Source organism: Lepidochelys kempii, chromosome 23, assembly GCF_965140285.1.
Source record: "Lepidochelys kempii isolate rLepKem1 chromosome 23, rLepKem1.hap1, whole genome shotgun sequence".
Taxonomy (NCBI): Eukaryota; Metazoa; Chordata; order Testudines; family Cheloniidae; genus Lepidochelys; species Lepidochelys kempii.
In genome coordinates, this window is record NC_136402.1 from 17,553,459 (window position 1) to 17,575,022 (window position 21,564).

The 21,564-nt window shown below is 65.7% G+C and overlaps 2 protein-coding genes across 6 annotated transcripts in view; both read left to right on the top strand.

Annotated features, from left to right (window-relative positions):
- Positions 1 to 1,309: 1,309 nt before the first annotated feature.
- On the top strand, positions 1,310 to 14,816 carry LOC144929719 (caM kinase-like vesicle-associated protein). Of its 2 annotated transcripts, none has more exons than XM_078850143.1 (11): positions 1,310 to 1,930; positions 4,857 to 4,952; positions 5,570 to 5,701; positions 7,095 to 7,169; positions 7,430 to 7,568; positions 8,708 to 8,828; positions 12,404 to 12,479; positions 12,610 to 12,746; positions 13,416 to 13,494; positions 13,984 to 14,071; positions 14,358 to 14,816. In XM_078850143.1, exons 2-11 carry the CDS (start codon positions 4,858 to 4,860, stop codon positions 14,526 to 14,528), a joined length of 1,113 nt encoding a protein of 370 aa, XP_078706269.1. In that variant the 5' UTR covers positions 1,310 to 1,930; position 4,857; the 3' UTR covers positions 14,529 to 14,816. The 2 variants fall into 2 exon arrangements, with proteins under 2 accessions (XP_078706269.1, XP_078706270.1); XM_078850144.1 differs by lacking the exon at positions 1,310 to 1,930 and adding an exon at positions 2,704 to 3,008.
- A 1,261-nt stretch (positions 14,817 to 16,077) lies between these two features.
- The window catches only part of UBA1 (ubiquitin like modifier activating enzyme 1), a 17,616-nt gene continuing 12,129 nt past the window's right edge, over positions 16,078 to 21,564 (top strand). For 2 of the 4 annotated variants that reach the window (XM_078849974.1, XM_078849973.1), the window contains exon 1: positions 20,926 to 21,011. The gene's annotated coding sequence lies outside the window, so the exon portion shown is untranslated. Of the gene's footprint in view, positions 16,186 to 20,925; positions 21,012 to 21,564 lie in introns of those variants that run through there. The other 2 variants (XM_078849975.1, XM_078849976.1) reach the window with 2 other exon arrangements.

A 21,564-nucleotide genomic window follows, 5' to 3' on the forward strand; every position in this document is an offset into this window, starting at 1 on the left:
GCCCTGCCTCCATCCGTCTGTCTATGGGGCAGGGAGGGAGGGGGCTTGTGGGGGGACAGGGGAGCCAGGACTCCTGGGTTCCATCCCCAGAGCCCACTGACTGTGGCTGGCCCTGGTGGTGGTGGGGGGGGGGCTCTGACCTTCGCCGGCTCAGACCCAGACGGCCCAAGTTCTGGCTCTAGCCGTGTGCCCTCTGCCACGGGCGCAGCTGTGGGGCTGTTCCCCAGCTGCCCTGCCCCAGAAGTGGCTGCATCTTGGTCCTGGGTGAGCTGTCCCTGTGAGCACCGTGCAGGGGCAGGCAGGAGGTGGCCGTGGCTGGGGTGAACGGCTCTTTGGAAGTGGGTGGGCGGCCAACCTAGGATCTCCAGGAATGACCCAGCTGGTGGTCTGGGCCCCCCTACCCCTCCCCGCCCCATAGCCAGCCATGCACCTCTTCTACAGCTGGCTGTGTGTCCCCCACCATCCCCTCTGTCTGCTGACACCCCTTCTGTGCCCCCCCCCAGCTACCTGTCTCTACAGGTGCCCCTCCCTGCCAGCTGCCTGTGTGACCCACTCCCTGCTCCTCCCCCTGGTTTGGCCGGCTGACATTCTCCCAAGGGGGGAAACTGAGTCATGAAGAGCAGGTGAGAGTCAACTACACAAGTGTCCTGCCTCCCAGCCCGCCCCCCAAGCTGGGGAGAGAACCCAGGCGTCCGGACTTCCCCCCCTCAGGAGAGGTTCTGCCATTTCTCTGAGCCGTGGCTTCGTGCGTCACCGTTGGCTCTGCCCTCGTTCAGCGCTAACTGCCGCAGCTGTTCACAGCCCCAGAAACAGCATCTCAGCCCGGGGCGAGCAGTCCCCCAGCGCGGTTATAGCGGGCTGTTCCCCAGTGGCCCTGCCCCAGAGGTGGCTGCATCTCCACCCGGGCATGCCACCCCCTGCAGCCTTACCTGGGGCTGTTCCCAGCTGCTCCACCCTGGAGGTGGGTGTGGCCCAGAACCACCTCCAGTCCGCCCAGGTGTGGGGCCTGGCCCTGGCCAAGGGGGGTAGCTGTGGGGGGTGAGAGTCATCCTGGGCTGGGCCATGTGGGAATCGGTGCCTGGAGGGGGGTGGGTAGAGCTTGTCCCTGTTAACCCCATGTGGGGTGCTGGGGGACAGGCCCCCCCTTGGGGATTCCGGGCCCCCTGGGCCAGGCAAAGTGGAGTTACCCTGATCCCGGTCAGCACAGCTGGGAGGGGGTGGGGGGAGCCCGGGGCTGCGGGTCAGGGGTGGGGGGCACCAGAAGAGCTGGCGGGGGGGGGGGCGTTGCAGACTCTCAAGTCCGGAGCGAGACGTTTCCTTCTCCGTGTCTGCGGCAGACACTGAAATATTCATGGGGAACCGAATCCCCCGCGGCGCGATGGCTCCATCAGGCCAGCCCCCCCATAACCCACCCCTGGGGCCCCCCAGCTCTGCCAGTGCCCCTCGCTCCTGACCCCCAGCCCCCCATAACCCACCCCTAGGGCCCCCCCAGCTCCGCCAGTGCCCCTCGCTCCTGACCCGCAGCCCCCCCATAACCCACCCCTGGGGTGCCCCCCAGCTCCGCTAGTGCCCCTCGCTCCTGACCCGCAGCTCCCCGCTAGCCCAGTCCCCCCCCGGTCCTGCCGATGCCCCTCACTCCCGACTCGCAGCCCCCAGCCCTGGGCTCCCAGGCCCCCACGCTGTAACCACTAGCGTCCCGTCCCCACCCATATCAGGGGAGAGAACCCAGGAGTCCTGGCTCCCCCCCCGCCCTCCTCTTGCCGACCTATTTCTCTCGCTCTCTCCCGTGCGCTCCGCCCCGCGCGGCTCCGGGCTGGGCTGGGCTCAGAGTCCCCGGCGGATCCGGGCAGGCAGGAGCCGGGAGCCTGGAGCCGGGCTCCGGACATGGCCCCCTGCGCCTGCGAGCGGCGGTGACTGGACCTAGCCCCAGGTGAGGCGTGGGGAGGGGAGCCAGGACTCCTGGGTTCTCTCCCCGGTTCGGGGAGGGGGACTGGCTGGGAGCCAGGACTCCTGGGTTCTCTCCCCGGCTCGGGGAGGAGAGTGGGGTCTAGTGGTTAGAGCAGGGGGCTGGGAGCCGGGACTCCTGGGTTCTCTCCCCGGCTCGGGGAGGAGAGTGGGGTCTAGTGGTTAGAGCAGGGGGCTGGGAGCCGGGACTCCTGGGTTCTCTCCCCGGCTCGGGGAGGAGAGTGGGGTCTAGTGGTTAGAGCAGGGGGCTGGGAGCCGGGACTCCTGGGTTCTCTCCCCGGCTCGGGGAGGAGAGTGGGGTCTAGTGGTTACATGGGGGGGAAGGTTGCTGTTGTCTCTGTGGGGTGGCAACTCTAGGCACATTCTGCTTGGAAGGGAACCAGCCGGTGAAGTTTGGCAAAGTTAGAAGGGGCTGAAGGTTGGCCCCCTGCAAAGGGGGTCTGGGCTGGCCCCAGGGCAGCGCTAGGGGGCACTGTGCTGTGGGGCCGGGCTGGGCAGGGGGCTTCCTCTCTCCCCTGGCACTCAGGGCCGGGCATTGCGGGGGCTCCATGCTGCGGGGAGCAGGATGGGGGGGCTGGGCAGGGGGCTTTCTCCCTTAGCAGTAAGGGCTGGGCACTTGGGGGGCACCGTGCTGGGGGGCGGGGGGTTGGGCAGGGGGCGCTCTCCCCAGGCCTGTCAGGGCCGGGTGCTGGTGGGGGACTTGCGTGGGGGGGGGCTCCCCAATTTTACTCATTGACGCCAGCGGCTCTCGCTTGCCAACAGGCGATCTGGGCATTTTCAGTTCTCAGCCTCTGCCCCGACCCTTTTGCCCTGCTCTGTGTGTGAGTGTGTGTGAGTGTGTGTAGGCGCCTTCTGCTGGAGGGGCCAGGCCCTGCGCTGTGTTGGGCTGCCCAGGTGTCGTGTGTCGTTATCTCCGTTTGCGTGGTTGCGACGATGTGCTGTGTGTGGCTCGGTGCACAACGGGGCCCAGGGGCGTTGTGTGTCTCTTCCGTGTGCGGTGTTGTGTCGGAGTGTTGAGTGCGGTTGTGGTGTTTGTTTCACAGGTACTGTTCTGCGGTGTGGGGGGGTTTTCCGTGTTGCGTGTAAGTCTGTGCGTGGCTGGGTCTGCTGGGTCTATTGCAGTGCACGTGTGCGACTGCCTTGCCTGTTGCAATGTGCGCTCCTGGCTGTGGTGTGTGTCGCAGCGTGTGTGCGGTTGCCGTGTGTGTGACACAACATGTGCGCAGGGCTGTCTTCGCACGGCGCGTATGGGCGGTTGCCGTGTGTGCGTCGAGGTGTGTGGACTGTCGCACTGCATGTGTGCAGCTGGGGTGCGTGTGTGTGCGGTTGTGTGGTGTGTGTCGCAGGTGTGGGGTGTGTGTCCCCGTGCGGGTGTGGGGTGTGTGTGATTGTGCTCTGTGTGTCCCCGTGCGTGTGCGGGTGTGCGGTGCGGGTCTCACAGTCTGTGTGTAGGTGTGCAGTGCAGGGGTCGGTAACTGTCTGGGTTGTGGGTTGTGATTGTTGGTGCCCCTCCCCCAGCCAGGTTACACCAGGTTCGGGTTCCTGTTGCCTTCAAGCTGCCGTGGCTGGGTTGCCATGGCGACAGCTGGGGTTCTCGGGGTTACCGTGGTGATAGGAGGGTTCTGGGACCATCCAGCCGGTTGTCACCGCTCAGCGCCCGGGGCGGGGGGGGGTGACAGGCAGGGGGGTTCAGCCCTGCCCCCCAGCCCTGCCAGTGCCTCCCAACCCGCAGCCCCCTGCCAGCCCAGCCCTGGGCCCCCCCCAGCCCTGCCACTGCCCCCCGACCCGCTGCCCCCTGCCAGCCCAGCCCTGCCCCCCAGCCCTGCCAGTGCCCCCCGACTCCCGACCCGCAGCCCCCTGCCAGCCCAGCCCTGCCCCCCAGCCCTGCCGGTGCCCCTCACTCCCGACCCGCAGCCCCCTGCCAGCCCAGCCCTGCCCCCCAGCCCTGCCACTGCCCCCGACTCCCGACCCGCAGCCCCCTGCCAGCCCAGCCCTGCCCCCCAGCCCTGCCGGTGCCCCTCACTCCCGACCCGCAGCCCCCTGCCAGCCCAGCCCTGCCCCCCAGCCCTGCCACTGCCCCCGACTCCTGACCCGCAGCCCCCTGCCAGCCCAGCCCTGGGCCCCCCCCAGCCCTGCCGGTGCCCCTCACTCCCGACCCGCAGCCCCCCGCCAGCCCAGCCCTGCCCCCCAGCCCTGCCGGTGCCCCTCACTCCCGACCCGCAGCCCCCTGCCAGCCCAGCCCTGGGCCCCAGCCCTGCCGGTGCCCCTCACTCCCGACCCGCAGCCCCCTGCCAGCCCAGCCCTGCCCCCCAGCCCTGCCGGTGCCCCTCACTCCCGACCCGCAGCCCCCTGCCAGCCCAGCCCTGGATCCCACCGTCTGGGTCACTGGTTTTGCCAGCCGGGCCCGGCTTCGCTGGGATCAGAGGCCAGGAGGCAGTGGCTGCCCATCAGTTTGATACCCTGGGAGGGGAACTGGCTCTGGGAGGGGAGTGGGGTCTGGTGGTGAGGGGGCGGGGCTGGGAGCCAGGACTCCTGGGTTCTCTTCCCAGCTCTGAAGGGGGCTCCCAAGGCTCTGCTGGGAGGTGATGGGAGCCTGGTTGGAATTTCGAGGGGAGTCGAGGTCCCGAATCCCACAGGCCCCAGCCCTGCCCCCAGCCAGGTCCCATAAGGAGCCGTTTCTGGCAGGCGAGTTCCAGCCCCAGGATAAAGGGTCTGGCTGGCTCAGCCGGGAGCGCCGGGCTGCAGGACATAGGTGGGGGGCTCTGTGGGGGGTGCTGGGCTGCAGGGGGCAGGGTGGGAGGCTCATTGGGGGGGGTCATGCTGCAGGGGGCAGGGAGGAGGGCAGGGTGGGGGGTGGTGGCTATGTCTGATTCCCCTGCCTCCCCCCACAGGATGCCGTGGGGGTGTCTCCGGCTGCGGGAGGAGAAGAACTACAACTCCGTGGGCGACATCACGGACAAGTATGAGATCGGGGAGCTGCTGAGCGTGTGAGTATCTGGGGGGGGGCTGCCCCCCACAGCCCGGCCCACAAAGACTCCCCCTCCCACAGCGACTCACTCCCTGGCTTGCTCGTGTGCCTCAGTTTCCCTGTCTGCTGGGCAGGGGAGAGGGGTAATTTTACCGGACTCCAGGGGAGCCCCCCCGAAAACATCTGGCACTGGGACAAACGGGTCAGGCCAGGGCCCCTCAGTTCTCCCGGTGGGTGGGGAGCCCAGGGGGATGGGGCGGGAAACCCTTGGCTGAGCACAGGGATGGGTGTCAGGACGGAGCTAGGCCCTGGTGTCGCCCATCTGGGAGGGGGGCACGTGGGAGCTCCAGCCCCCCACCCCAGCCTCCCCCCCGGCTCCTCCATTGATGGGCTGATCCAGTTCTATCCCCGGAGCGCAGCAGAGTCCACCTGGGCCGGGCCGTGCTGCGCAGAACGCTGGTCAGTGGGGGGAAACTGAGGCATGTGCTATGCTGGGAAGGGTAATGCCAGTAATTCATGGTGGCAGGAGGGTGCTGGGGGGCTGTTGGGGGGTTCCAGAGGGGGTGGGATGTGGGGGTAGCTGAGGGGGGCGGGCTATGGGGGGCTGTGTGACGTCTCACTCGCCCATCCCCTCAGGAAGGAGTTCTGTGAGCTGTGCCTGGCTCGTGAGCGCCGGACTGACCGGCTTGTCGTGTGCAAGCGGTTCCGGAAGAAGGACGGCAGGAAGGTTCGCCAGGCGGCCCGCAACGAGATCCTCATCCTGAAGATGTAGGTGCCGGAGCCGGACCCCACCCTTGCAGCCAGGCCGGGAGTACTGGCAAAGGGGGACAGGGGTTCTGGCCCCAGACTCGGGGAGCCCTGAAAGCCTTCGGCATCCCGGCTCCCGAGTCCCCTTTCTCCAGTCACCCACCCCTCCTGCGCCTGATGGGTAGCACGGCAATATACAAGGGGAAACTGAGGCAGGCCTGGCCTTCAGAAAATCCCTGTGTGGTTGTACATTTCTGGACTTGCTGTGTCTCTCTGTCGGCACACCCGGCACTGTTCCCCTTTGCTCTGCAGCTCGGGGGGGCCCTTGCCCCGCCACCCTGCCCAGGGACGAGGAGGAGGGGGTGTCCCAGCCTCTGGGGTTCCCGTTGCGAATGACTCTGGCCTCTGGCCAGTCCCTCCCCGTTCTGCTCAGGGCATGGCGGAGGGAAACTGAGGCAGGCTCGGGTGTCCTGGTGTCACGGAGTCCCTGGACGATGCTCTGGAACTGCTCCCCATGAAGGCAGTCAGGATTCTGGGGAGTCTCCTCTCTGTGAGCAGCCTGTCTGCAGGACACACAGCTCCCCCGGCTTCCACCTTCCTGGGTCTGACCTCGGAGCATTCAGCCTCCTCTGCCCCTCCGTGCACTTCCCCCAGCGAGTCCGCCCAGGCGGGGTCTTGGGAAAGCCAGAGGGTCCTGCCCCCCAACTCCGCAGTCAGACGGGACTCTCAGCCAGCCAGTAAAACAGAGGGTTTATTAGACGACAGGAACATGGTCTAACACAGAGCTTGTAGGTGCAGAGAACAGGACCCCTCAGCTGGGTCCATTTTGGGGGGCAGTGACCCAGACAACCATGTCTGCCCTTCACTCCAGGTCCCAGCCAGCCCCAAACTGAAACTCTCTCCAGCCCCCCCTCCTCTGGGCTTTGTCCCTTTCCCGGGCCTGGAAGGCACCTGATTCCTTTGTTCTCCAACCCTTTAGCTCTCACCTGGCAGGGGGGAAGGGCCCAGGCCATGGGTGGCCAGGAAACAGGGTGTCGGCCATTCTCTGTGTCCAGACCCCTGCACACACCTGCCCTCTAGGGCTCTGCAACGATCATACACCCTTACCCCACCACCGAGATACTTAAGAACTGCCTGGGGGAAACTGAGGCACCCCCACACTATTCAGAGGAAACTTTAAGAACAGTCCCACTTCGTCACACCAGGCGCTTGTCAGAATTGCCATGTGGGAATCGGGGTGTCTCTTTGGGCAAGAGCCCACGTGTATCTGCTGTGCCAGGTGTGTGTGGGGGTATCCCTCTGCAGAGGGGGCGGGGAGGCCAGGGGGGCTCCCAGCAGCGGGGTAAGGCAAGTCAGGGGCAGGAAGGAAGCCGTGCCAATTGCTTGACCCCCCCAATTTCTTCTCCCCCCCCAGGGTGAGTCACCCCAACATCCTCCAGCTGATTGACACCTTTGAGACACGCAGGGAATTTTACATCATCCAGGAGTTGTGAGTTCAGGGGCCGGGGGGGGGGGGTGAAATCGGGGCAGGGAACAGGGGGGGGGGGTCCCATGGCTGTGGGGGGATGCCAGGGTTTGGGGAGGATTGGCTGGGGGCTGATCCCACCCTGGGAGCAGAGGGAAATGGGGGGAGCGAGGGGATATGGGTGGGGGACCCCCAGGGCAGGGAGCAGGGGGGAGGGGGCTCCAGGCTCATGGGGAGCTCGGGGGTCCCCCAGGGCTGAGCCAGCCCGGTGCCGCCCCCTGCAGGGCGACGGGCGGGGACGTGTTCGACTGGATTCTGGACCTGGGCTGCTACACGGAGCGAGACGCCAGCAGCCTGATCCGGCAGGTGCTGGAGGCCCTGGCCTATCTGCATAGCCTCTGCATTGTACACCGCAACCTCAAGGTCAGGGAGCCGGGCGTCTGGGCTGCCCCCACCCCCACTCTACCCAGCGGGCCCCACTGCCCTTCCAGAGCCAGAGAGAACCCAGGCGTCCTGGCTCCCAGCCCCCCCTGCTCTAGCCACTAGACCCCACTCCCCTCCCAGAGCTGGGGAGAGAACCCAGCCGCCCTGGCTCCCAGCCCCCCCTCGCTCTAGCCACTAGACCCCACTCCCCTCCCAGGGGTGGGGAGAGAACCCAGGCGTCCTGGCTCCCAGCCCCCCCCTCGCTCTAGCCACTAGACCCCACTCCCCTCCCAGAGCTGGGGAGAGAACCCAGGCGTCCTGGCTCCCAGCCCCCCCTCGCTCTAGCCACTAGACCCCACTCCCCTCCCAGAGCTGGGGAGAGAACCCAGGAGTCCTGGCTCCCAGCCCCCCCTCGCTCTAGCCACTAGACCCCACTCCCCTCCCAGGGGTGGGGAGAGAACCCAGGCGTCCTGGCTCCCAGCCCCCCCCTCGCTCTAGCCACTAGACCCCACTCCCCTCCCAGAGCTGGGGAGAGAACCCAGGAGTCCTGGCTCCCAGCCCCCCCTCGCTCTAGCCACTAGACCCCACTCCCCTCCTAGGGGTGGGGAGAGAACCCAGGTGTCCTGGCTCCCAGCTCCCCCTGCTCTAGCCATTAGACCCCACTCCCCTCCCTGGGGAGAGAACCCGGGAGTCCTGGCTCCCAGCCCCCCCCTCGCTCTAGCCACTAGACCCCACTCCCCTCCCAGAGCTGGGGAGAGAACCCAGGTGTCCTGGCTCCCAGCTCCCCCTGCTCTAGCCACTAGACCCCACTCCCCTCCCTGGGGAGAGAACCCAGGAGTCCTGGCTGCCAGGCCCCCAGGTTTCATGCATAGCGAGGCTCGCTGGCTGGTTTCTTTAGCTCACATCCCCCCCAGTGGCCACTTCTGTGCCGTGGGGGTGAGGTGGGGGTCTAAGGGGTAGGGGCGGGCTGGGAGTGGGGAAAGGGGTGGAGTGATGTGGGGCAGGCTGGTGGGAAGGGAGGGGACGGTGTGTGGGGCTTGTAGGGGAGGGGATGGTGTGGGGCCGGCGGGGGAAGGGGGCGCTGTGGGGCTGGTGCTGTGAGGCTGGCAGGAGGGTCTGATGCCCGGTGTGCCCCCCAGCTGGAGAACCTGGTCTATCACACCCAGCAAAGCCACGCCAAGGTCGTGCTCCGGGATTTCTACCTGTCGCGCTTCGAGAATGGAGCCATCACTGAGCCCTGCGGGACGCCCGAGTACCTGGGTATGCCCCCCCATACCCCGAATACCTGGGTACACCCCCCCGAGTACCTGGGTATGCCCCCCCATACCCCGAATACCTGGGTACACCCCCCCGAGTACCTGGGTATGCCCCCCCATACCCCGAATACCTGGGTACACCCCCCCCGAGTACCTGGGTATGCCCCCCCATACCCCGAATACCTGGGTACACCCCCCCGAGTACCTGGGTATGCCCCCCCATACCCCGAATACCTGGGTACACCCCCCCGAGTACCTGGGTATGCCCCCCCATACCCCGAATACCTGGGTACACCCCCCCGAGTACCTGGGTATGCCCCCCCATACCCCGAATACCTGGGTACACCCCCCCGAGTACCTGGGTATGCCCCCCCATACCCCGAATACCTGGGTACACCCCCCCGAGTACCTGGGTATGCCCCCCCATACCCCAAATACCTGGGTACACCCCCCCGAGTACCTGGGTATGCCCCCCCATACCCCAAATACCTGGGTACACCCCCCCGAGTACCTGGGTATGCCCCCCCATACCCCAAATACCTGGGTACACCCCCCCGAGTACCTGGGTATGCCCCCCATACCCCAAATACCTGGGTACACCCCCCCGAGTACCTGGGTATGCCCCCCCATACCCCAAATACCTGGGTACACCCCCCCGAGTACCTGGGTATGCCCCCCATACCCCAAATACCTGGGTACACCCCCCCGAGTACCTGGGTATGCCCCCCCATACCCCAAATACCTGGGTACACCCCCCCGAGTTCCTGGGTATGCCCCCCCATACCCCAAACACCTGGGTACACCCCCCCGAGTACCTGGGTATGCCCCCCCATACCCCAAACACCTGGGTACACCCCCCCCGAGTACCTGGGTATGCCCCCCCATACCCCAAACACCTGGGTACACCCCCCCGAGTACCTGGGTATGCCCCCCCATACCCCAAACACCTGGGTACACCCCCCCGAGTACCTGGGTATGCCCCCCCATACCCCAAACACCTGGGTACACCCCCCCGAGTACCTGGGTATGCCCCCCCATACCCCAAACACCTGGGTACACCCCCCCGAGTACCTGGGTATGCCCCCCCATACCCCAAATACCTGGGTACACCCCCCCGAGTACCTGGGTATGCCCCCCCATACCCCAAATACCTGGGTACACCCCCCCGAGTACCTGGGTATGCCCCCCCATACCCCAAATACCTGGGTACACCCCCCCGAGTACCTGGGTATGCCCCCCCATACCCCAAATACCTGGGTACACCCCCCCCCGAGTACCTGGGTATGCCCCCCCATACCCCAAATACCTGGGTACACCCCCCCCCGAGTACCTGGGTATGCCCCCCCATACCCCAAATACCTGGGTACACCCCCCCCCGAGTACCTGGGTATGCCCCCCCATACCCCAAATACCTGGGTACACCCCCCCGAGTACCTGGGTATGCCCCTCCCATCGCCCCAGGTATATGGGTACGGCTCCCCATCCCCTCAAATACCTGGGTACCCCCCAAGTACCTGGGTACACACCCCATTTCCCCCGAATACCTGGGTTCGCCCCTCCCATCACCCTGAGTACCTGGTTATGCACCCCAAGTACCTGGGTATGGCCCCCCATCCTTCCGAGTACCCGGGGATGCCCCCCTGAGTACCTTGATACAGCCCCCCCATTCCTCCCAAGTACCTGGGTATGCCCCCCTGAGTATCTGGGTATGGCCCCCTATCCCCTCGAATACCGGGGTACCCCCCCCGAGTGCCTGGGTACACCCCTCCTATGGCCCCAAGTACCTGGGTACAGCCCCCCATGCCCTTGAATACCTGGGTATGCCCCCCCAAGTACCTGGGTATGCCCCGCCCTTCACCCCGATTACCTGGGTACGGCCACCCATCCCCTTGAATACCTGGGTACCCCCCAAGTACCTGGGTACAGCCCCCCATTCCCCCCAAGTACCTGGGTATGCCCCCCAAGTACCTGGGTATGTCCCCCCCTTTCCCCAAGTACCTAGGTACCCCCCCTGAGTACCTGGGTATGGCCCCCCATCCCTCCGAGTATGCCTCCCTGAGTACTTGGGTATGGCCCCCCATTCCCCCCAAGTACCTGGGTACGCTCCCCCCCCCAAGTATCTGGGTATGGCCTCCAATCCCCTCGAGTACCTGGGTACACCCCCCTGTGAGTACCTGGCTATGGCGCCCCCATCGCATCCCAGGACCTGGGTATGGCCCCCATCTCCCCACCCTGAGTATCTGGGTACAGCCTCCTCTGTCTCCCCCTTGAGTATCTGGGTATGGCCCCCATTCCCCCACACCCCTCAGTACCTACTCTGGGGTACAGATGTGGGGACCTGCCTGAAAACCCCCTAAGCTTATTCTTACCAGCTTAGGTTAAAACTTCCCCAAGGTACAAACTATTTTACCTTTTGCCCTTGGACTTTATTGCTGCCACCACCAAGCGTCTAACAAATATATAACCGGGAAAGATCCCGCTTGGAAACGTCTTTCCCCCCCTGAATCCTCCCAAGCCCTACACCCCCTTTCCTGGGGAAGGCTTGATAAAAATCCTCACCCATTTGCTGAGGTGAACCCAGACCCAAACCCTGGGATCTTAAGAACAATGAAGAAGCAACCAGATTCTGAAAAGAAGAATTTTAATAGAAGAAAAAGTAAAAAAATCCCCTCTGTAACATCCGGATGGTCAATACCTTACAGGGTAATCAGATTCAAACCCTAGAGACTCCCTCTATGCCAAACCTTCAGCGATAAAAAGACACAAAAACAGGAATCTCCGCTCCCTCCAGCACAGCCTATTTCACCGGCTGTTTAAAGGAATCGGAATCTAACGAGATCCCTTACGAGATCCACCTCTCAGACTCCATTCCTGACCTGTCCCCGGCAAAAGCCTCACCCAGACAGACCCGGAGCCTTTGTTTCTCCCCCCAGCTTTGAAAGTATCTTGTCCCTTCATTGGTCATTTGGGCCAGGTGCCAGCCAGGTTACCTGAGCTTCTTAACCCTTTACAGGTGAAAGGGTTTTGCCCTGGGCCAGGAGAGATTTTAAAGGTGTTTTCCATTCCCTTTATATTTATGACACCTGCGTACCATTGCCCTCATGCCTGAGTACCTGGGCACGGACCCCCTGCCCCCCGAGTACCTGGATACGCCCCCCCAACTACCTGGGTATGGCCTCCCATCCCCCCGGGTACCTGGGTACCCCCCCAAGTACCTGCGTACAGCCCCCCATCCCCCTGAGTACCTGGGTACTCCCCTCCCATCGCCCTGAGTACCTGGGTACGGGCCCCCTGTCCCCCCACAGTACCTGGGTACCCCCCACAGTACCTGGGTATGGCCCCCCATTCCCCTGAGGACCTGGGTACGTCCCCCCCCGAATACCTGGGTACGGCCCCCCCATCCCCCCGAGTACCTGGGTATGAGACCCTCCCCTGAGTACCTGGGTACGACACCCCCCTCCTCCCCCTGAGTACCTGGGTGTGGGACCCTCCCCTGAGAACCACCACCCCACCCCCACCTTTGACCTCGTCTCCCGCCGTTATGCCTGGGGGTCTCACCCCGTCTCTCTCTGCCCCCAGCCCCCGAGGTCATCGCTCGCCAGCGCTACGGCCGCCCCGTGGACTGCTGGGCCGTGGGGGTCATCCTCTTCATCCTGTGAGTGGGGCTGGGGCCCCGGGGGGTCGGGAGGTGTCGGGGCTGGGGGGGTGGGGCTAGGGGTCAGGAGGGTGGCATTAGGGTGTCCCTGGGGACCCCACGACCGCCCCTGACTGCCCCTCCCCCACAGGCTGTCGGGGAACCCCCCATTCTACGCTGAGGAGGAGCAGGAGTCCGGCCGGGGGCAGGACCGGCAGCTCTTCCGTCAGATCCTGGCTGGGGAGTACAGCTTCGACCCCCCCTACTGGGACGAGATCTCCCCCGCCGGTGAGTCCCCAGCCCCCCACAGCCCCCCCACTGCCCCGACCCCCCTACTGGGACGAGATCTCCCCCGCCGGTGAGTCCCCAGCCCCCCACAGCCCCCCCACTGCCCCGACCCCCCTACTGGGATGAGATCTCCCCCGCCGGTGAGTCCCCAGCCCCCCACAGCCCCCCACTGCCCCGACCCCCCTACTGGGACGAGATCTCCCCCGCCGGTGAGTCCCCAGCCCCCCACAGCCCCCCAACTGCCCCGACCCCCCTACTGGGACGAGATCTCCCCCGCCGGTGAGTCCCCAGCCCCCCACAGCCCCCCATTGCCCCGACCGCCCTACTGGGACGAGATCTCCCCCGCCGGTGAGTCCCCAGCCCCCCACAGCCCCCCACTGCCCCGACCCCCCTACTGGGACGAGATCTCCCCCGCGGGTGAGTCCCCAGCCCCCCACAGCCCCCCATTGCCCCGACCCCCCCTACTGGGACGAGATCTCCCCCGCCGGTGAGTCCCCAGCCCCCCACAGCCCCCACACTGCCCCCCACTGCCCCAACCCACCCTGCTGGGACAAGGTCTCTCCCACTGATGAGACCCCCCCACCTCACTCTTCTTCCCCCATGTCCCTGCCACTCTGGGATGGGGGGGGCGTTTACCCTGCACTGACCCTCCCCTGCCCCCCATTGCAGCCAAGAAGCTGGTGTCGCAGCTGCTGGACGTGGATCAGGACCAGAGGATCACGGCACAGGAGGCCCTGGGACACGTCTGGTGAGGGGCGGGGGGCTGGGGGGCAGGAGCAGGGCAGGTGAGTGGGGGAGGGTCACAGCGAGTGAGTGGGGGGAGGGGCAGGCGAGTGGCGAGGGGGGGTGGGCATGGGAGAGTATGGAGGTTGAAGGGGGGGTCACTCACTCTCAGCTGGGGGGCAGGGAGGTACGTGGGGCCATCTGGCCAGGGAGTGGGGGGGGCGGCTCTCTGCTGCAGGGCCTTAGCCTGACACCCCTGGTTTGGGGTCAGCTCCCCCAAACCTGCTCCTCACAGCCCAGGCTAATGGCTGCCTATGTTTGCCCCCCACACACTGGGTCTTTTTGTGCCTCCCAACCCCACGATCACCTGCATCCCCCCATCTACACCCCACATCCCCCCAATCTCCCCTCCCCCATCTCACCTGCATCTACCACCCCTGATCCCCACCCCAACCTGGCCCCCCCCACTGCATCCTCCCCCCATCCTGGACGCCCCTCAACCCCGACCCCCCAGGATCGCGGGCAACGTGGCTTCGGAAAAGAACCTCAAGGAGGGGGTCTGTGCCCAGATCGAGAAGAACTTTGCCAAAGCCAAATGGCGGGTGAGTTTCCCCAGGGGCGTTGGAGGGCGCCATGGGGTGGAGGGCTGGGTACGGGGTGCTCTCCCCTGGCAGGCAGGGCTGGGTGCTGGGGGGTGCCGTGCTGTGGAGCGGGGTGGGGGCTGGGCAGGGGGCACTCTCCCCCGGCAGGGTGGGCCGGGTGCTGGGGGGTGCTGTGGGGCAGGGGGTGCTCTCCCCTGGCAGGCTGGTCCAGGCACTGGGGGGTGCCGTGGGGGGACAGTGGGCGGTATATTGTGGGACTATCTGACCCTCTCCCCTCTCCCCACAGAAGGCCATTCGAGTCACCACCTTCATGCAGAGGCTCCGTGCTCTGGAGCCTGGCGCCTGCCCCCACGTGTCGCTCCCCGAGGTGACAGTGGAAGAGCCCCGCCCCACAGAACCCCCCACCACGGGGCGACCGAGCGAGCCAGCAGAGCCCACGGAAGAAAAGACGCAATAACCCCTTTGTACAGCTCCATGCACCCGGATCCGACCCGGCGCCCCCGAGAGGGGAAAGGCCCTGGGTCCCACTCCCAACCTGGCTCTGTCCCCAACCGTGGCCCCAGCTCAGGACCAGCCCACGGCACTGGGATGCGCACGTCCACCCACCAGGGCAGCTGCATGTTTTGTGAAGATGCTATTTTAATACAGAAATCCCAGGCTGTCCCCCGCGCGAATTTTCCTTGCCCCCCCCGCCCCTACAGGGAGCCTGGAAATAACAAAATAAACAGAGATTTTGTCTCTGGCAGCCTTTATGGTCAGTTCTTCCTCTGTCATCCCTCCAAGGTAGGCGGGGAACAGCCTGGAGCAGTAGGACGGGAGAGAAGGATCTAACAGTTAGACCCCACTTCCTTCCTGGTGCCGAGAATAGAACCCAGGAGTCCTGGTTCCCAGCCCTGCTGCTCTAACCCACCAGACCCCACTCCCCTCCAGAGCTGGGGAGAGAACCCAGGAGTCCGGGCTCCCAGGCCTCCCTGCTCTAACTACTAGTCCCCACTCCTCTCCCAGAGCTGGAAGAGAACCCAGGAGTCCTGTCTCTCAGCCCCCCAGCCCCTGACTCTAACCCACTGGGTTCCCCTCCCAGAGCCAGGGGATAATCCAGGAGTCCTGGCTCCCAGCCCCCCCCCCCCCGACTCTAACCCACAGAGCTCCCTTCCCAGAGCTAAGGGGAGAACCCAGGAGTCCTGGCTCCCAGCCCCCGCTCTCCCCAACTCTAACCCAGCAGACCTGCTCCCCTCCCAGAGCCAGGGATAAAAGCAAAGGAAATTCCATGCAAACACCGTTGGTAAAAGACAACGATTGAGGCAGCCAAGCAAGGTCTGGGGGGGTTCAGACACCCCAGGATTCATGGCAGCAGGAGCATGCCTGGTAAAGTTGCTCCCGGTGACCGCGGTCCCCTTCTCCTCCCCATCGACTCCATAGGGCCACCGTGGCGTGTGGCACAGGATCCCCCGCCAACTGTCGAGCGCTTGTCTCAGCCACCAGGGGAATAGACGTGGCAGAGTGGGGAAACTGAGGCAGGGCCGTGTCCCGTCAGAGGCCCGGGCTATAGCCACCTGAGTATGAGGCCGTCCTGCTTCCCTCACCCCATAACCGCCAACTGGTGGGGCGTCCTACGGACCCAGCCCCGGGACACGGCCCGCCTCGGGTGTGGCAGGAGGTGGGGAGTGGGCGCCAACGTCCCCCATGTGATGGGGTCATTGCTGCTGTCAAGGTGGCCCAAAGGGGCAGAGTTAAGGGGATGGGCAGTGGGGACCCATCCAGCCGCGCCCCCGCAGCACCCCCCTGTCTGTCTGTCCACCCCCCTCACCCCGGTGATCTCTCCCCCACGTTCCTGTCCCTATGTCTGTCCCGTGTCTGTATGGCCCTCCCTGCGCCCCCAGGACTTACAGCCCCCAGTAGGCCCGCGCGCCGGGCCGGACCATCCTATCGGCAGGAGAGGGGGGACCGCGGGCTCTCGGGGCCATGCGGATGCGGGCAGGGGGGCGGGTACCCCTCCCTCCCGGGATGGTTCGGCCCCGCGCCCCCGCGTGGCGCGTGGTTCAGCCCGAACCCGGAGGGTCCGTCAGCGGCGAGAGCGGCGCGAGGGGGAGAGAGAGAGAGAGAGAGAGAGAGGGGTGAGCGGGGGGGCGGGGCGCGGGGGAGCACAAGGGGGCGGGGCGCAGGGGGGGCCTGGGTAAGGGGGGAGCAGGGGGCCTGGGGCAGCGGGGCCTGGGTAAAGGGGGCGGGGCTCTGGGGGGCGCAGGGGGGGCTGGGTAAGAAGGGGGAAGCTGGGGGACACAGGGGTGGGGGAAGCTGGGGAGCATGGGTAAGGGGGGAGCTGGGGGCCTGGGTAAGGGGGAGCAGGGGGGCCTGGGTAAGGGGGGAGCTGGGGGCCTGGGTAAGGGGGAGCAGGGGGACACGTGTGGGGGGAGCAGGGGGGCCTGGGTAAGGGGGAGCAGGGGGACACGGGTGGGGGGAGCAGGGGGGCCTGGGTAAGGGGGGAGCTGGGGGCCTGGGTAAGGGGGAGCAGGGGGACACGGGTAAGGGGGAGCTGGGGGCCTGGGTAAGGGGGAGCAGGGGGACATGGGTGGGGGGAGCAGGGGGGCACGGGTAAGGGGGAGCTGGGGGGCACGGGTAAGGGGGGAGCAGGGGGACCACAGGGGTGGGGGAAGCTGGGGAGCACGGGTAAAGGGGGGAGCTGGGGGCCCGGGAATGGGGGGCCCTGGGTAAGGGGTGGGGGCACAGGTGGATAGCTAAGAGACCCTCAGAGGTGGCCAGGGAGGGCTGTGGGAGGGATGGGCAGGGGTGCCCTTATGAGGGGGCCCCCTGGAGCAGGTAGAGTGGGGTGGGGGCACCTTGGGGGGAAATCGGTGGGGAACCAGAGAGGGTGGGGGGTAGGAGGGAAGGGACCCTGGGGGGGGATGTTGGGGAATGTAAGGAGGTAGGTGGGGGTCAGGAGGCGGAGGAGGGGGGCTGGGGGGGTGGTGACTGAGCTAGGACACTGGGGGATTCACAGCCAGTGGGGCGAGGAGTATGGGGGGCACCAGGGTGTGGGCTGGGAGGAGGGAGATGGGGCAGCATTGGTGGGGAGTGGGGGGCCAACAGCCCTCGGTGGTGGGGGGGGAATGAGGCAAGGAGGGGGAATTCACCACGTGACCCCTGACGTTTTGTTATTAGGGGGGTGACTGGGACCCCCCTTTGTGTGCTGCCCCCCCCAACTGTCTGGTTTGCTCCTCTGTGCCAGAGAATCCTCTGTACCCCCATTGCGCTGGGGGGGCTGCTTTGCTGACTCTGAGATAGCGCGTCTTTGCTGAGAATCAGCGACGCTCAACATATATCTAGCCTCCACTCCCTGCCCCACGCTTCTCTGTAGTGTATTGGTTGGGGCCTGGGAGCCAGGACTCCTGGGTTCTCTGCCTGGCTCTGGGAGGGGCGTGGGGTCTAGTGGGTTAGAGCAGGGGAGCCTGGAATCCAGGGCTCCTGTGTATTGGCTCTCCCACATGCTGCGTGTTTTTGTGCACATAACTTCCTTTCTCTGTGCCTCAGTTTCCCCATCTCAGCGCCCAGGGGACACTTTCTACTCTGAGATAGCGCGTAGAGAGGCCTGGGGTTGAAAGCTGTGTCAGCCTTTCCCTGCCAGTCATTGATTAGATGGGAGGGGGAGGGATAGCTCAGTGGTTTGAGCATTGGCCTGCTAAACCCAGGGTTGTGAGCTCAATCCTTGAGGGGGCCATTTAGGGATTTGGGGCAAAAATTGAGGATTGGTCCTGCTTTGAGCAGGGGGTTGGACTAGATGACTTCCTGAGGTCTCTTCTAATCCTGATATTCTATGATTGTCACTCGTTTGCACCTTCCCCAAACTGGCTTTTTGTTGGTCTGGTTTGCTGATTGGAGCGATTTTGCAAATGCTGATTTGCATGTGTGCATCTCATTTCTTTGTAAACCCCACCCACCAAATCCAGTTTCTGATGGCTCCTCCCACTCGCTTGAGCTCTGAAAGGGGACAGCTTAGAGAGTCGGGCTTGGGGGACCAATATGGGCCTTGGAGATGGTTCCCTTGGTGAAGATGGGGTTTGATCTAGCTGTGGCAGGAAGGGTTGAGCGTCCTGCCAAGCTGGTTATCACTGAGAGCCCTGCCCTGTGTGTGTAGTTGTGTTTTTCACTCCCAGATGCGATGCTCTCAACACCGGTGTGGGGGAACATACGAGGGATGGTCACAGGGTGTGATCCTGGGATGCTCTAGGGTGATCTAGACAATTAGCCAAAGGGCCTTTGACGAAAACAACAAATTGGTTTCTTGCAGCCAACAAGAAAAGAAAAACAAACCAGGGCTGGGAAATTCCATGTGCAAAAACTTAGTTGAGAGTCAAAAAATCCACGTAGGGAAAGTCAGACTGAAACCTGGGTTAATGGGACCAAAACCACAGCGATGGCTGGGAAATCGCACCAGCAAAATTTAGGTTAGGTTTGTGATTGTTTGGGGTATGGCCAAGCAGAGCCCTGTTAGGCCAGGCCCTGTGCAAGCCACTTGACTAAGATCAGGGCCCCGTTGTGCTGGGTGCTGCGCAGACCATAACTGAGATCAGGGCCCCCTGTTATGCTGGGCACTGCCCAGACCCCAACCGAGATCAGGGCCCTCTGTCATGTGGGACGCTGCTCAGTCCCCGAATATTCAGACTCCAGAGCTTTGCTGAGAGGGCGCTATGGGTCACGGGGTCAGAGCATACAGGACGTCTGCCAGTGTGTGCAGTCCTGCCCCGGCTCCTGAGGAGAACGAGGAGCTCTTCGATGCCATGGACAGGGGTTGGACTCAAAGGCAGCGGGAGATGTTAGCCAGTGGGACTCCTTGCCACTGATTGTCATTGACGCCAAGAACCCGGCCATTCCCCATCAGCTCCTAGACGACGCTGTGGCCAGGAGGGCTAATCCAGGGGAATTCTCCAGCTTGTGCCATGTGTGTGAGATTGGACGGGGTAACAGACCCTTCTGGCTTTAGGGCCCTGGGTGTATGGATTGAGCTGGATTCACGCCAGGTGGGGCGTCTCCCCCCCCATCTGCTAAGGTTCCAGGGTAGTTCTAATCCAGGTTGACGCGTTCTGGAAGTGATAGTGAGCCTCTTCCCTCAGGGATTAAACCCAATTTTAATTATTACTGGGGGACTGAGCTAACATGGGGGGCAGAAAGCCCCCCCCCCTTCCAGGGTAATTCCCTCTTCCTGTGTGGCTGGCGAGGGCTGGAGCCAGGATACCGGGCTAGATGTGCCCTTCTGATCCTGGGTGTGTACCTCTCCGGGCCCCATTACACTACCCCAGAGTTTGAGGGCAGAAGGGGTCTCTAGACCACCCAGGCTGGCCTCCCAGATAGGCCAGAGCAGGTCTAGGGGCTCTTCTCCACCCCCTCGGCAGTCGCCCCCCACCAGAACTGGGCACAGGGCTCCAGAATCGGTCCCGCCGGAGGGAAAAGAGCAGGCCTCGCCCCCTCCAGTAGGGACCAGGGACACACACATGGCAGGGCTCAGAGTCCTGCTCTGGGTATGCCTCCCTGTCACCCCCCTTGCCATACCAGGGTCCCCGACCTCCCCCCTGCCTGGGGCTCTGTGTGCCCCACATTCCTGGGCCCCCCAATCTTCCCCCTCTCACTGTTATTTCCTCTTCTTTCTATCTGGGAGGGAAGTTAGGTCTAGGGGTTAGAACAGGGGGGCTGGGTGCCAGGACTCCTGGGTTCTCTCCCTGACTCTGCTATGGGGCTAAAAGCAGCCACGCTGCCGTTCCCACTGGGGCTCTGAGCCTCGCCCCGCACGTCAGGACCCAGAGCCCCAGTGGGCTGTGCCATGCCGTGTGAAGCGCGCCACGCCAGCCCGAGTCACTGGAGCCGGGCTCAGGCTCGCGGGTGCGGGGCTGGGTTTGCAGCGCGGCTGCCGCTTCCCTGGCCCGTACAGCGAGCGCTGGCTGGACGGGGCGAGCGACCCGCTTGGAATGGGGCAGGGGCCAGGCCGGCTCGCTGAGCGCGGGTAGCTGGGGCCTCTGCCACTGGGTGTGCGGGCGTGTGTGTGTGTGTGTGGGGGGGGCTCTGGATTTGCTTCATCCTGTGCAGCCCACTTTGGGTCCAAATTTAATGAATGGTTATCTGGTGGGTAGTGAGGACCACTGCCCTGCCCCACGACCTGCCCCCCTCCCGCCCCCCAGCCCTGCCCCACGCTGCGCCCCCAGTCCCGCCCCTTCCCTCTCCCACACCCCGCCCCTTCTCTGCCCCTCTAGCCCCGCCCCTTCCCTCTCCCGCCCCCCAGCCCTGCCCCCCGCCCCTTCCCTCTCCCGCCCCCCAGCCCTGCCCCCCGCCTCGCCCCTTCCCTCTCCCGCCCCACGCCCCGCCCCACCAGCCCTGCCCCACGCCCCGCCCCCAGTCCCGCCCCTTCCCTCTCCCACACCCCGCCCCTTCCCTCTCCCGCCCCCCAGCCCTGCCCCACGCCCCGCCCCTTCCCTCTCCCGCCCCCAGCCTGACCCACGCCCCGCCCCCTCCCTCCCGCCCCCAGCCCGCCCCCAGCCCTGCCCCACGCCCCGCCCCCAGTCCCGCCCCTTCCCTCTCGCATCTCTAGCCCTGCCCCTTCCACTCCCTGTAGGAGACATGAGGGGGCGAGGCCGTTATTATTCATTAAGATATGCATTATTCATGAGATGGGCGGGGCACCGTCCCATCCGGTTCCTCTCCCCACATCCGGGTGTCTGCAGCCGGCAGGGGGCGTGTCCCGGGTCACGGGGCGGGCCGCTCTCCCTTCCAGCCAATGGGCGGCCGGCGTAAGCGTTGCGGGGCGCGTCGGTCGGGCCGGGCGGCCAATGGGCGGCGGGGGGCGGGGCCTGGCGTGCGCCGCGAGAGGGGGGTTTTTGTTCCGGGCCCGGCAGCCGCCATCTTGTGAGAGGAGCCGAGCGGGGGAAGCGAGCGGGGCCGGGCCGGGCCAGCCTCATTGGTAACTGGGAACCGGGCCCCGAAGCGGACTTCCCCAGAGACCGGGCCCGGCTGGCTGGGAAACCCCCCCCCAATAGACCGGGCCCCGAACCGGACCCCCCCCCCCCAGAGACCGGGCCCCGAACCGGACCCCCCCCCCCCCAATAGACCGGGCCCCGAACCGGACCCCCCCCCCAATAGACCGGGCCCCGAACCGGACCCCCCCCCCCGAGACCGGGCCCCGGACCCCCCCCCCCCCGAGACCGGGCCCCGAACCGGACCCCCCCCCCCCCGAGACCGGGCCCCGAACCGGACCCCCCCCCCCCCCGAGACCGGGCCCCGAACCGGACCCCCCCCCCCCGAGACCGGGCCCCGAACCGGACCCCCCCCCCCCCCCCCGAGACCGGGCCCCGAACCGGACCCCCCCCCCCCCCCGAGACCGGGCCCCGAACCCGGACCCCCCCCCCCCCCGAGACCGGGCCCCGAACCGGACCCCCCCCCCCCCCCGAGACCGGGCCCCGAACCGGACCCCCCCCCCCCCCGAGACCGGGCCCCGAACCACTCTGAGATAGCGC

Bases quoted from the DNA above. Each gene is read 5' to 3' on its own strand.
- LOC144929719 (XM_078850143.1), top strand. From the start codon at position 4,858: ATGCCGTGGGGGTGTCTCCGGCTGCGGGAGGAGAAGAACTACAACTCC. The intron at 4,953-5,569 runs GTGAGTATCTGG...CCATCCCCTCAG, and splicing joins ATCGGGGAGCTGCTGAGCGT to GAAGGAGTTCTGTGAGCTGT. The intron at 12,747-13,415 runs GTGAGTCCCCAG...CCCCCATTGCAG, and splicing joins GGACGAGATCTCCCCCGCCG to CCAAGAAGCTGGTGTCGCAG.